The sequence below is a fragment of the Colius striatus genome, chromosome 5 (genome assembly GCF_028858725.1).
Source record: "Colius striatus isolate bColStr4 chromosome 5, bColStr4.1.hap1, whole genome shotgun sequence".
In the NCBI taxonomy this organism is placed as follows: domain Eukaryota; kingdom Metazoa; phylum Chordata; class Aves; order Coliiformes; family Coliidae; genus Colius; species Colius striatus.
In genome coordinates, this window is record NC_084763.1 from 47,188,712 (window position 1) to 47,203,243 (window position 14,532).

A 14,532-nucleotide genomic window follows, 5' to 3' on the forward strand; every position below is an offset into this window, starting at 1 on the left:
AATTGCATCCACCATGTGGGTGTCAAACTTTAAGACTGGTTTTTCTACCATCTGACCTTGAGCAAGGCCCAAAGATGCAGTAAACATACCCTGAAAGTCTGAAATACTTCCAGTAAGCATGCACATCTTTTAATGAATGCAGACAGTAGCAATACTGACCAAGGATGAGGAAAAGGCTGAGGTACTTTATGGTTTCTTAACCAGAGAAGTGATTATGCCCTAGTACTTGGCACTGGCAAGGCCACATCTTGTACTGAGTTCAGTTTCAGGCCGCTCACTACAAGAAAGACATTGAGGTGCTGGAGTGTGTCCTGAGATGGGCAATGAAATTGGTGAAGGGTCTCGAGAACAGATCTGATGAGGAGCAGCTGCAGGAGCTGGGGGTGTTTAGCCTGAAGGGAGACCTTATTGCTCTCTACAACTAGGAGGTTGTAGTGAGGTGTCTCTTCTCACAAGTAAGGAGTGACAGGACAAGAGAAAATAGCCTCAAGTTGCACCAGGGGAGGTTTAGATAGGACATTAGGTAGAATTTCTTCATTGAGACAGTTGTTAGTAACGGGCCGCCCAAGGAGGTGGGAGAGTTACCATCCCCAGAGATATTTAAAAGATATGTAGATGAGGTGCTGAGAGATATGGTTTAGTGGTGGGCTTGATAGTGTTAGTGTAGTGGTGGGACTCGATCTTAAAGGTCTTTTCAAACCAAAACAATTCTATGATTCCATGAAAATCAGGTAAAACCATTAGGAATGCAGAGAGGAAAGGTTTCCATTCCTGTTAAATACATTATTCTTATTGCACGTAAAATCCAAGGAAAAAAACCCTACCTCAAAAGACAGCAGTCCTCTCATTTTCAGAGACCTATCATCTTAAGCCTTGTCATTTTGCTTCAAGTACCAATTTATCCAGCCAGGAGTGCTGATCTGGTGTAAACCAGTTGCAACAAAAGCCTTAATCAAGTGTCAGTGCACTATTAAAACATGTTATAAGTTCAAATATGATCAGTCTTAGGATGTGTGCATCTGAAAGCTTCTACAACTAAATATGAAAATACCAACTTCATAAAGGGTATAAATTTAGTGATTTGATGTGAACAACGACAAAGTGAGGTTTTAGGAAAGCTTTGTAGAACACCATGGCCTCTTTGAGAAACAGGGCACAGCACAGAATAAACAGATGAAGCTGGTAGTGGAAGAAAAAAAGCAAGCTGTGAAATATGCATCACTAGCAGCATGCAGTATAGGATGAAGTTCAGTGATGTAGGCCACAGCGGAATCTATTTTTAATTTTTTGATGCACAAGATTGCAGTGGTACCTTGATACATGACCTCTGACAAATGCTTAGGTAGGTAATGCAAACAACAGTACAGAAAAGCACATTCCTCTAAGCACCAATTCTGGCTAAGGGAACACAAAATCTTTGAAAGAGATATTTCTGTAAATCAAATGTACTCCTTTTTTTTCTAATAAATAAAAAGGAAGGGCTTTCTTTTACAAGTCAGGTGTTATCAGTAAAGACTGTGTGAAATATCAGATATTTTATTTGCTTCTGAAGTGCTTACATCTTAACTTTTAAGAATATAGGTCAGTTCCTTCACAATGTGCAACCCGTCATGCCCCAGCTCTTGAAAACATCAGTATTCCCTCTCAGCAAAATTTCATTAGGTATATAGGGCAGACATTTTAAAACTTTCCTGCACTGTGCTATGATCTCATAATTCTTACAGAACCCAGAAGACAGCGATACGCAAATACTAATCGCATTTCAGAGACTCCCATATGCCAGTTTCAAGAAGGTGGAGAGAAAAAAATGTAAATGAACAAATAAACGGCTTTTTAAAAAGCTGTCCATTTTTCAGAGCCTGTGCATTATGCAACAAAAACTTAACAGGATTGGCTCATCATGAAAAGGGCTGAAGATGTTTATCGCTAAGGCATAGCTGCACAGGATGACATTATCTGAGCTAACAATGAAAAATGATCTAGTGACATTCACAGGAGTTGACAAAGGTCAGGGCAGGTGGGGGGGGAATCAAACTGATTTTTGCAGGGGAACTGGCCCAAGACAGGGAAGGGGCTAATCACAGAATCCTATGGGTTGGAAGGGATCTTGAAAGATCATCTAGTCCAATCCCCCTGCTAGAGCAGGCTACCTAGAGTAGGTCACACAGGAACTCATCCAGGTGGGTTTTTAATGTCCCCAGAGAAGGAGACTCAACAACCCACCGGGGCAGCCCATTCCAGTGTCCTGTCCCCCTCATTGTGGGCCACAAAGATGATTAAGGGAGTGGAGCATCTCGCTTATGATGAAAGGCTGAGGGAGCTGGGGCTCTTTAGCTTCAAGGAGACTGAGGGGTGAGATCCCATTAATGTTTACAAATACATAAAGGGCATGTGTCAGGAGAATGGAACCAGGCTCTTCTCAATCATATCCAATGACAGGACAAGGGCAATGGGTGTAAGTTGGAACATAAGAGGTTCCAAAGATACATAAGAAAAACTCCTTCACTCATTAAGAACTGTTTATCTTTCAAATAGGCTAGGACCTCTCCATGTAGTCCCTATATCAAGAGCAGCCTTGGGGCCAATTTCATTATAGGATATCAGCTTTGCTTCACATCATTTTATTTGTGGTAAGACATGCCCTTGGTCCCTTTTCTACAGCTCCATATTTGCAAAGCTTACTACAGAAATCACACTTCAGAGAAATCACATTTGAGCACATCAGCACACACTGCTTTCTCACAAGTTAAACCAACAGTGAGTCTGCCTATGTGACCCACTGATGTAAAGAGCAAGTGGAGTCCAGTTTACAATCAGTCCAGCTATCCAGGATTTAAACAATGCATACACCAAGATACTTACTCAACTTGCACAGATAAAAGTTTATATGCAAATGAGACACAGAATCTGACACAATAAGGCTTCTACCATTTTTACTTATTGTTGTCATTAACACTGCTGTAAAAAAATGTCTTGATAGCAAACAGATAGAGGTAAGAATCTGGAAGTCTTGACTCCACTGCCACAATTGTCTTAATTTTAAAACGTGAATCACTGAAAAATCAAGTAGCAAAAATCTGTTAGGTGTTCTTCATTATCAGGAACCTACATAAAAAAAAGAGGGGGAAAAAAAGCATTCTGGTGACTGTACAAGATTCAAAGAGGCAATTTTCTACATGTGGATTTTTATACAAGTCTATTGCCGCCTTAGAAATCTCTAGGGGGCAAAAAGAGTAATCAAGAGAAACTCACCATTATCATCCTCCGGAGTTAGTAATTTGATAAATTCCTCCCAATCAGGTCTCTTCTAGAATTCCCTCCTTCAGATACCACTTCATATAGAGTTGTGAAATATTACAGAAATTGAGATTTTCTGTCAAAGTACCACTAGAGGTAAAATCTTGCTATAAAATCAGTTCCTACTGAATTTGTCCAATTGCTCTTCGAAAAACCACTACTACATTGGGTATTGTACCTGGATCTCGGGGAACAATTCGGAGGCATGATCTTGAAGGCATATTTGATGAATACTTCCTTATGAAGCAAGGAATACTGGCAAATGTCAAACAGTTTGACTCTCATACTGCCAGAAATGGGGCCTGCAACAGTGAAAACCACTTGTCTCTTTTAAAAGCTTCAACAGTCCACAGCTGATTTAAAGGTTCTAAATGTTCTTGTTTCATTCAATCAGCTTTACTTACTCCAAAATATGTTTCATGAATTTCCAACAATGAGAGCGTGAAAGCAACTTCCACATGAAACTTATTACCTCAGACACTGCACGTCATGATTTGTTACAGTCCCATCAACTACCATTCACAAGGTGAACGCCTGCTAGGGACATGAATTTGCACTTTGAGCGCCTGTCAATGCCACACACACTGAACCAGAAGGAAAGGCTCTTCCTTGAAGAACAATGAGAAACATAATTTTGAATTATCAACAAAAGTCACGTGTCGGTGCATCAGTCATAGAATCACTGAATCATTTACACTGGAAAAGACTCTTAAGATCACTGAGTCCAACCATTAACCTAGCACTGGCAGGTCTACCACTAAACCATGTCCCTAAGCACCATGTCTACATATCTTTAAAGACTTCCAGTCTTTTTTCATCACTTATTTTTTAAAAAAGGAAAATTAAAACATGAATTTGGCAGCACAGTAGTTTAAGAAACTCCTGGAAATACTCTATGACTTGCAATAACACTAAGGAATCAACATCCAGCATTTTCTCTTCATGACCCAGCTAGACTATTGTTCTTTCATTGCAAGGAAACGATAAAAATATCATTAGACTTCTCTATTGCGAAGGCTTTTCCCCACCCTAACTTCTCATATGTGGACATCTGTATGCCATACCAAGCAATCTAACAACAGAAACATAACAGCTAGTCTAACAGGAACTGAAATTTCAGAAATACAGTATAACCTGATTACATTTAGTAATCAATCATCTTTGACCTTCAGGGAATGTGACTCCAGGTTAATAGACCTGTAACAAAGCACATTGAAAAAAGCTGTTTCACCCAAAGTAAGTTCAGTTGTTTTCTGAGTACAAGCATTTGTTGTCCATCATTCTCTCCAGTGAAAACTCATTTCTCTGACTCTAGCCATTAAAATGGGCAAGAGTAGAGTAAGGCACAAAAAGGACCACAAAATTGTTTGCTCTTTTTCAGAATTTCAGACAGTTCGCCTATTTGAAAATGCAGCATTGCACTGACAATAGTCATAGATCAAAACAAAAACTAAATTCAAAATAAAGAACCCAAAACATATTTTCTGTGTTGTAACAACAGGTTGCCACACGCTACAATTTAAAGGAGAGACAACATACATGTGCCTTGACTAAACAAATGAAATAGCCAACCAGTTTTTTTTGCAAATAACTACTAGGATGCAGGAACTTATCTGCATTCCGTGCCCATTTTAACAAGCGCACATGCCCTTAGTATTTCCACCTATGCCCTTCTTTCCATTTGGAAGAAGAAAAAAAATCATAACAAGGCACAAAACCCATATGTCTCTGACCCACAAAACTTTACTGCAGACAGTATTGGTATAGACGGCAAAAATTGTACCATCAGGGAGAACTGCTATGCTGGACAACATTGCTGTTGGAAGCATTAATCATTCATAGATCAACAATTGGGTCTTTCATCTCCCTGACTTTCTCAAACCGGACCATTATGTATTTTTTCCATCTACTGATGCTGTTACATTCCAATTTTTTATCTGCATGAAGACAGATAAAAAATGTGTATTTCCAAAATGTATGTCATTAAAATAAATAATCTTAATCAGAGTACTAACCTATCTACTTCTATTGGCTTCTTAAACTTGCCAGTGTCAAGAACTGACTTCACGTAAAACTCTGTAATAAAATCTCAATCAAATAAGCTATGAAAACAAAACATGGAAGGCAAACTGAAGTGCACCGAAGTCCTTCTTTCTGGCTTTCTACCAAAGGCAGCTCATGTAAATTAATCCATGAGATAGCTGACCTTTTACCAAGTAAAGTTTTAGGACTTAAATACTTCAGCTAATCAAAAACTAGATCACATGTACACATTAAACCACATCTTTAAATTTACGCTGTATTCTGGTTCGCCAAAATAGCAGCACATTCAGTCATTGCTAAACCAACTGGAATATAGCTCTTTTTGAAATATCACTGCAGAGAACGAGAAGGGAAAAAGGTATTCATGATTTCACACGAGCACTGCCTCATCTTGACAGCAACAGGGGAAGAAAAGTCACTGGAAGAGAAGGTTGTCATGGGAAACATTTCTCCCACTTTTATTGCTGGCTGGGTTTGTCCTTTAAATTCTCACCCCTGCAGAGGCCTGGCAGGTGACATACCCAGCAAGTGACGTGAGCTGGGCACAGCAAGGACTGCACTGCTCAGCCCTGAGAAGAAGAACGCTCCTCTGGGCCATAACTGACCCCTCTGATCAGTGTTTGAGTCAGCCGGGCCGCCGCGGTGCTGATGAGTGTCAATAATGCCATCTCATACCACCCTGATGGGAAAAGGGTCTTGGCAGTGCAGACTTGGGACCAAAACATATGCACTCTGACAGAGGATGCGGGGCTGGGGGAAAGGGGGCGATGCAATACCCTGCAATCGCTGGAAAGGTCCCATACACGGCCACACGCCCCTCCCGGGGGAAAGGAGTAGCTCTGGAAACTAAATCCCGTGCAGACGTCCCATAACGCCCCAGTGGGCCCCGTAGGAGCAGGGGGGAGAACCAAACCGGGCAAGAAGGGGCACGGCGTGAGGGCAACGGCACCGGCCAAGCCGGCCCCACCCGCGGTAGAAGCCGCCCGGGACAGCCCCGTGGCCCGGCCGCCGACAGGAGAGGGGAGGGGAAGGGAAGCGGGGGCTCCCCAAGCAGGCCGCCCGCCCTCACCGTCGATGTTCTCCCGGTCGCTGATGTGCTGCAGGTTGCAGCCCGTGTCCTCCCGGCTCAGTTCGGCCTCGGGTCGGTAGGACTCCAGCCGCGAGTGGGCATTCCTGCGCAGCTTGGGGCTGGAAGAGACGCAGCAGGAGGTGGTGTTCCCCATCTTCTCTGCCCGGCCCCGGCCCGGTCCGGGGCGGGAGGAGGCGAGGGGCAGCCGGTCAGCAAGGGTGGCGGGAAGCCATAGGCAGCGGCTGAGACGAGGGGGAGCGGCGGGGGAAGAGGCGGCGGCTGCGGCGCCCTGCGGCTGCTCTCGCCGGCGGATCCCACCAGCGGCTCATCCGCGGAGGCGGCCCCGCAGCGCGGCCCGCCGGCGTGGGCTGCGGCGCGGCTAAGCCCTCCTCCGCGGGCAAGCAGCGCAGGGCCCGCCGAGGCACAGCCCCATCGCCGGCGGCGGGGCCGCCGCGCTCCTCCCCCGCTCCCGCGCAGCCGCCGGGCCCGCTCCACGCACGCACCCACGCGGCAGCGCCGCAGCCTCCGCGGCAGCGGCAGCCGCACCAGCAGCAGCAGCAGCCGCCCCGGGCGGCCCCCGCCAACCGGTTCCGGTTCAAGCGGGCGGTAACGCCTCCCGCCGGGCGGGCTTCGCGAGCGGCGGCTGCGGGCGGCAGTGCCCACGCCGGGGGGCCGGCGGGTCCGGCCCGTCCGTCTGCCGCCGACGCTGCCCGAGGCGCCCGGCGCGCCGGCCCTTGGGCCGCCCGCGGCACTGAGGGCGAGCGGCCCGCCGCGGGAGCTCGGCCCCCCGCCTTGACCGCCCCGCACACACGGACGCGTGTTTCTGCATACTGTAACTGCGATGCGCGCTGACTGCTGGAGGACGCGAGGGGCAGCGGCTTCGCCGGGAGGGCGCTAAGCGCTGCCCGTGCTGAGGGCGGAGGCCGCGGCGCGGCCTCGGGGACCCGCCGGCATCGCCACATGCACCCTCCCGGGGCTCTTCGCGCGGCTCCGGCCTTCCCCAGATTCCCCTCCTGTCCCGGCCCGGACAGCAAAGGGATGGGTGCCCCTCTCGTGAGAAGTCTGCGTGCTGCTACCGGCAGGAAATTGTCATCCACCGCTGTTCCTTAGCTTTTTTTTAAATGTATAAATTCTTTGAGAACTCAGGAACTTCTTTTGGTTGACAGTGAACCAGATAATTGGCTAAAGAGGAATGAGGGAGAGGGTGTGAGGTGCTCCTACATATTGCTTTCCTTGTATTCAGAGCTTTCCCACTCAAAAGCTACTTTTCCACTATCACTGTAACTCTAAAGAAGGAGATTGTGTGTGTTTTCCATTAGGTTGTTTGGGAGTTTTATCATTTTAATACCTCTGTAATCTAAGCAAATCTTATGACTACTGACTCATGGAAGTTGGTTACAATGTTTATTTGATAAAAGAAAGCCACATTTGAAACAAAAAGTGCTTATAGCGCCGTGTCCAGGCAACTAGCTGATGCTTTCCTAAGATGTGCTCAGGTCAGATGATTACACTCAAGACTTTTAAGTTCTCATCCTATTATTTTTTTCAGATCACACACTGCAAAATTAATTTTCAACTATCTTTAAATGTTTATTTGATGCAAATGTACCGTAGTATGGCACAAAGAAACAAGAAAGAAAAATAAGGAGAGAGGTTTTTATAAACCATTTTGATGACGTTCCTGTAACTAACTTTGTGACAACTCCCCCAAGCATGAATGGACAGCAGTTTGTGAGTTACATGGTCTCTTTATGTTTGAGTAACTTAAGATGAGTAAGACTGTGTTTAGCATCTTTTCTGCTTTAGTGTCTTCAGTAGCTTGTATCCAAACAAAAGGAAATTAAATGTTTGCTGTTGTTGTGGTTTAGAAATGTTCTCTCATAGGACATCATGCTAACTAGCACTTTCCACCACTGTGTAGGTGGCTGCTTGCTGAGGGTACCTCAGCTTCTCCATTGACGCAGAACCAGCTCTTCAGCCGTCAGCTCAACCTGCTTGCAGCCCATTCTTGGGCTCAGACCTGGCCTGGGCATAAACTCATCTCTTGTTGGCAGGTTTGATTGAATCTCAAACCAGCATAAGCTGTAATCAGAAGAGGTCAAATACAATTGGCTAAGAATCAAATCACCTTTATATACAGTGGAACAATGAAATGTTACTGAAATGCCTAGCTTACCACATCTCACAGGAGGACTTTGAAAGAGCTGGAGACATCTGTGTGGAAGAATTACCTGTTTGCCTGCCTGCTATGGCTCCATGACCTGCCCTGATAAATTCTACTTTCCTGTAGGAATTAGGAACACTTACCCATTTATGGCTTTTTTGACCTGTGGTCTTCCAGCACGACTACTCTTAGGGTGCCGGTGCCATTGTCTTTTCACTAACTACATGCCTGGGTAATGTTAAATGGGAAGCCATTGTGTTCCCTTCCTTTGTACCAATCCCACTAAATTGTTTAGACACAGAGCAAACATTTCATACTCCCTAGTTATTTAGAAACTTTTAAACAGCTCTAAACTTATTGTAGTGTCCTCGGTCAAATCTTACATTTTATACCTATTCCACGATTTTCACAAGCTTTGAGACAAAACAGGCAACAACATAAAGATGCAGATGGGATAACTGCAAAGTCTGTTTTTCTGAGTAAATAAGCAGAGCTTAAAGACATGTTTTCTTCATTAAAAAAAAAAAAGTTATTTAAGCTTTGGTCTATATTTAAAACATTTTTTTAAACTAAAAGTAAGCATTTAAAATGTTTTTCAAATACAAAGTATTTAAAACTTGTGATCATCACCTATTACCATGCAATCACTATGTAGCTACCTATTTTCCTTGCAAGCTTTTGTTCTGGATTTTTTTATGTACTTTTATTCCTCCTCCTTTCACTCTTAACAGCTTGCTGAAATACATTATAATGACAGTACATATTTAAAGAAAAATAAAAGCAACACTGCTGAAGAGTAATGGTCTCCTGCTGGTATCTAAGAGCTGAGAAAATTACGTGAGTGGAGTATGTCAGAAAAGCATATTTGGGTTTCAATTATGATTATTTTACTTCAGCAATATCAAGTCTGTGAGGCAAATGTAATTGTATTATTTGATAAACATTGGTACTGTAAAGCCAGAACAGCTGACTGTACCTTACTGACATGCTTACATGTGATGTATGTGCCAAGAACGTCTTTAGGGGCTTTCTTTGATTTGAAACCACTCTATTATTGATGTTTAAAGTTATGGACTTTAATAAGTTTGCCCTCCTGAGCAACTTCATGCATCATTTGAGGAGCACCATAAAGCTTCTTGAACACAGTTTAAAAAAAATTCTTAAGAAAAATGATTGGTGTGACCACCAGATCTTATGATTCTGCTCCTCTCAGCTGCCGTCCGACTTGTGTCACACACTACCTTCCCCACACCGCCATCTAATGTTTAACAAGAGTCCTGCCAGCAATTTGGGTATGCATTCGCTCCAAAATGCCATTCTGTCAAATTTATCAGGGAGCTCATCCTTGTGTGGAGTTTGAATAAAAGCGTCCAATGAACATTCCTGTGTAAAACATGATCTGGCTGGTCAACTGAATCATACCCTAAGCTCTGATGAGTGCAATAGCTACATTTGTTTTGACAATGATATTCAATTCCAAATCAACCACAGTGATGAACACACCCTGAGAAATGTTAATTATGATCCCTCTGATAATTTTACTTGTTATTACTTACTTTTATTGTTACAAGCCGAAATTCAGCAGCAGTAAAAGATTTTCTTCCCCGGGCAAGTTCAGAATGTGTGGTACTTGCTTCTGACCTAATGCGGATGGCAAAGTCTTTCACCGTGCTCAAGAGAACGCATTCACAGATCATGTCTTAGATTCCCATCCCAAAGGGGCAAATTTCCCCTTTGCTTGAGGTATTGATTTTCTTAGGATATGGCAGTCTTTCTTGGAGGGAAAAATCCAGTTCTTGCCCAAAAAACCATCCTTTCAGTCTTGTCACAAGTTATCCAAAACCCTTTCTATGCCCACGCCAAATATTGTGCAGTTATCAGAGATATTTGGCAGTTTCTGTGGTACTTAGCAGATAGCTGCAGCTGCTGTTCACAGAGAAGACATCAAGACGTAGCAAAAATTCTGTAAGAGATGGAAGTTGCCGCTTAGTGTTACAGAAATATTCCAGTGTTATCAGTGAAGTTATTCCTTTGGTGAATGGCACTCTTGTTTTTCAGAAACCAAGCACTTTATTTGAATCAGAGAACAACATGTAAAGAGTAAATCAAGATTTCTTTTGAAGATAAAAGGAGAAATTTGGGCTGCTTAGTTCATTTAGTGCAGAAATCATGGTATTAATCACATTCTAGCTGCTGAAGAGATACTATTCTGGGCACAAGTCAAGGTCCTGCTCTGAAGCACATGGCAATTAGAGAATCCCATCTGCCTTCATTTTCTGTATAGTAGGAAATAGGTGACTCAAGAAGGAAGGTTGTACACTGGAGAGCAGATGTTAGAATTTAAAGTCCATAGCCCAGGTAAGTGTAAATCTTATTATATTATTCTTGATATATTGTTCACCAGCTTGAAATCACTGTGGAGAGAGGCCATTTCCCCTCAACTAGGGAAAGTTTGTTTATTGGTTTAGGTGAATCACTTCAAGAACAACTATGCTGGAATATTTATATAGAACTATTAATAATGTTATTTTTTTTAATTTCTTCAGGGATGGAAGAAGTTAAGATCTGTACTTGGAAGCTGCCAGAAACCCATGCATTATGCATATGAGAAACGATCCCCCATACAGCACAGATCTGCAATGAGAATTGAGAGGGAAGGAGTCAGTTTAGGAAATTGTACCATGGATGCTCTTGCATTGTGGAGCAAGGCACAGGCAATTGGATTTAACCAGCTGGGTGGAATTTGATTGGATTAGCTTTGGCACTGTTTCACATACTCTTAATTCATCAGTGAATGGAGTGACTATATTGGAAAACTACTGGGGAAAAACAACATTGCTCCTGATGCTACTGGCATAGGCAGATACAGCACAAGCCCATACAGTCTCCCTCTTTGTTTTTCTCTCCTCATTGTCTCCCTAGTTGGAGTTTTTTTGTGCCAGTGTGTGTCTTCCCATATCAGGATTGGCTGCCTTTTCTTGGTCTGATAACTGGGCACATAAAGAGCAACAATTACCCAAGAGTATGGCTTGATGACTACAAGCAAGGGTGGGAATGCTCCCTCTTGAACAATAAAAGCCCTTGTAGGGAAAAGCCTAACTAAACGAAACAAAATAATGTGTAAGCCACAGAGCACTTTGCCAGCTAGAGAGTCTATATGGAGTATGAATAAGAGCCTACTGTGTTTTAGTCTTTTCTGCTCATTCTATAAAGAGATATGTGTTAATCTGTTCTGATTTCATACAAGTCTAGGCAAGTGTAACTTCTTTAGTTGCAGTGAAGCTATACCCAATTTAAAATAAGATCTGAACCAGGCTCAGCAATTTGGGATAGCATGTTCAGACAGAACTATTTTCTCTGAAATTCATCTTTAGAAAATAAAAACACCCACATTTACCCAGCTCTCAATACCTAGCAATTTTGATTATCAGTCATGGCAGCTCACAGTTAGAAACACTCACATGTGGTATGAGCTTACAAGTCCTGTAATATGAGCTAATGTAGGTTAATGTGCAAGGTTCGAGTATTCACAAACATAGCTCCCCCAAAAAGCATGTGTCTGTAGATACATTTGCTCAGGCTGAGCTGTCTATATCAAGAAGTACATCAGGGAAGTTTATTACTTTAGCCTGAAGCTCCCTAGAAGACTGGCCTTTTTAACTTGAATAACAGAGGGCTTTATTTGAAGAACAGCTCTGAAGTTAAAGGTTTCAGAGGCAGGGAATCAAGCTAAATATGGTGAACTGGACAGATTAATCTCAAGAACTGTTCCTATGAAAGAGACTTCAAACTGAGTAAAGTGTGCTTTATGCTAAGTATTAACATCTACACAGCGTGAAAATAGACTTTCCTCAGTTAATTTTCAAATCAAGAAGTGAAATGAAAAAGTGAGGAAATTCTCAGTATGAAAATTAAAGCTCAAGTGTCAAATTTTCAATAAGGCAGTGTACATGCCTGGAAAACACAGAAAATGGAAATACAGTTCTTGGAAACAAACAACCAAAGATTAATTAATGCACTTAACAATTGAACAGCAGATATATGAAATTTTAAAGATTTTTTTTGGCTTCCTCAGGTTCTCTATGGTATTAGGCAGTACCCTGTCCTTTGAAAAAGAATCTAAGACAAAACTATGAACCTAAACAGGCCAAAAGTTTATCTTCTATCCAAACAATGAATTCTGCCCACTATGGAACTTGCTGACAACATCCTTTGAGCAGAAAGACTGACTTACAAAAGTAAGAAAAACATTAACCTCTTTGTATGATTTACAAAGTCATTTCCCTCCCAGTGAAAAGGTACCCAGGATGTAAGGAAGCCTACAGAATTAAATTTGAGGCTCCTGTATGTATATGTAACCATTTCCCTTTGAATATAGGAAAAGCTGGCATGATCCTCAGAATCAATTTCCATTCCTTTGAAAACAAAACAAAACAAAAAAAAACCCACAAAAAACCCCCAAAAGAAAGAAGAGAAAGCTTTCTCTTTGAATCAGGTGAAGCTCACTGTTTTAACTTCAGTTGCCATCAGAAGGCTTTCAGTCTGTACCTTGTAAGTGATCCGAAGGGAAAGCTTTAACTCTTTCTGCATGTTCTTTTACTATATTTTAAAATATGTCATCACAGAGATAGTAGTAGTACTACTTGCTTTATTTTTGAGAATAACCACCCACTGATTTGCACAGACCCAAGGAACTCAATTCAGTTTCCTGCTCTGCTGCAGATTGTGCAGAAACTTTCGAAAGCTCCTTTATCCCTGTTTCTCAGATCCTTTTCAGTGAAATGGGAATATCATCTCACTATATGAAAGGGTATTTTTAAGACTAAGATCTTTTAAATCAACAAGTTGTTCAGGTGTGACAAGAAAGGGGATCAAATAAAAAGGCTAGATGGCTCTGTTAATTATGGGCATGCTATCTTATTGTGGCACTTCTGCTGTGCACCTTGATATCACTTGATACAGACAGTGCCCATACCTGTCATTAAATAGGCAATGAGTTCTTGGATGTTGCAATGCATTTTACCACTGGTGTAGCTTATTAACTTTGCTGTCATCATCACTCAACAAGCAGAAACATCAGCCGATAAAAGAAATGCCAACGTAAGGATGGTAAGTTCATAGGTTAAAAAAGTCATCTCTATAAATAGAGTCGGTATAAATCACCAGAGTCTGCAAAATGGGACTGGGAAAATAAGTCACTGACCTACAAACACTTCCCGCTGGATGCCTGGGAATCCATTTCATGGTTAAAAGTGACAGGGACTAAAGTAGATAAAGAATCAGGATCATGCGGTAATATAAAGAAAAAAGTGTTCCAGCAAAAATGAAAATAAATGCAAGAAGTACAAGTAATAAAAAGACATTAATAGTTATTTGCAATTATTCTAAATCATCAAAAGGCAAAATGACTCATTTAAAGCTGCTTTTTAATAAAAATATAAATCAGAGAATACTTTTAAAACTTGTCATGAGGATATGATCATCTGCTTTCACTATCCTGCAGTCCCTGTGGCAGCTCTGGGATTTTGGCAGCCTTGTGTTCTGCCACTGCATCTAGCAACATGTGCTTAAAGGAGGATCGGCACAGTAATTTCTGTAGAAAACTACTGACTAACATTGGAAAGAATCTAGTCAATTTGAATTATACAAATTAAAGAGAATATAACTAATGAAGACATTCTTATGTAAAACAAGGATCTAGATTGCTGGTTTGCCTTCTAAGTTAATGCTGCCCTTCACTGCTGGAACTCTTCAGCTAGTGCCTTAATGAAGTGTCCTCTGCTGACAGACCCCTGTCACTCATAAAATACCCCTTGGGGAGTGCTACAGGAAATCACAGAATCACAGAATCCTAAGGGTTGGAAGGAACTTCGAAATATCATCCAGTCCAACCACCCTGCCAGAGCAGAATCTCCTAGAATAGGTCACACAGGAGCTCACCCAGGTGGGTTTTTAATGT

At 42.3% G+C, this 14,532-nt stretch overlaps 1 protein-coding gene across 2 annotated transcripts in view; it reads right to left on the reverse strand.

The window, feature by feature from the left end:
• CCNY (cyclin Y) overlaps positions 1-6,889 on the reverse strand; it is a 119,735-nt gene extending 112,846 nt beyond the window's left edge. Inside the window, exon 1 of one of the 2 annotated variants that reach the window (XM_061997188.1) lies at positions 6,410-6,889. In XM_061997188.1, the coding sequence (XP_061853172.1) occupies positions 6,410-6,563 (154 nt within the window). In that variant the 5' untranslated portion in view covers positions 6,564-6,889. The remainder of the gene's footprint in view (positions 1-6,409) is intronic. The other variant, XM_061997189.1, reaches the window with a different exon arrangement.
• Positions 6,890-14,532: the final 7,643 nt, after the last annotated feature.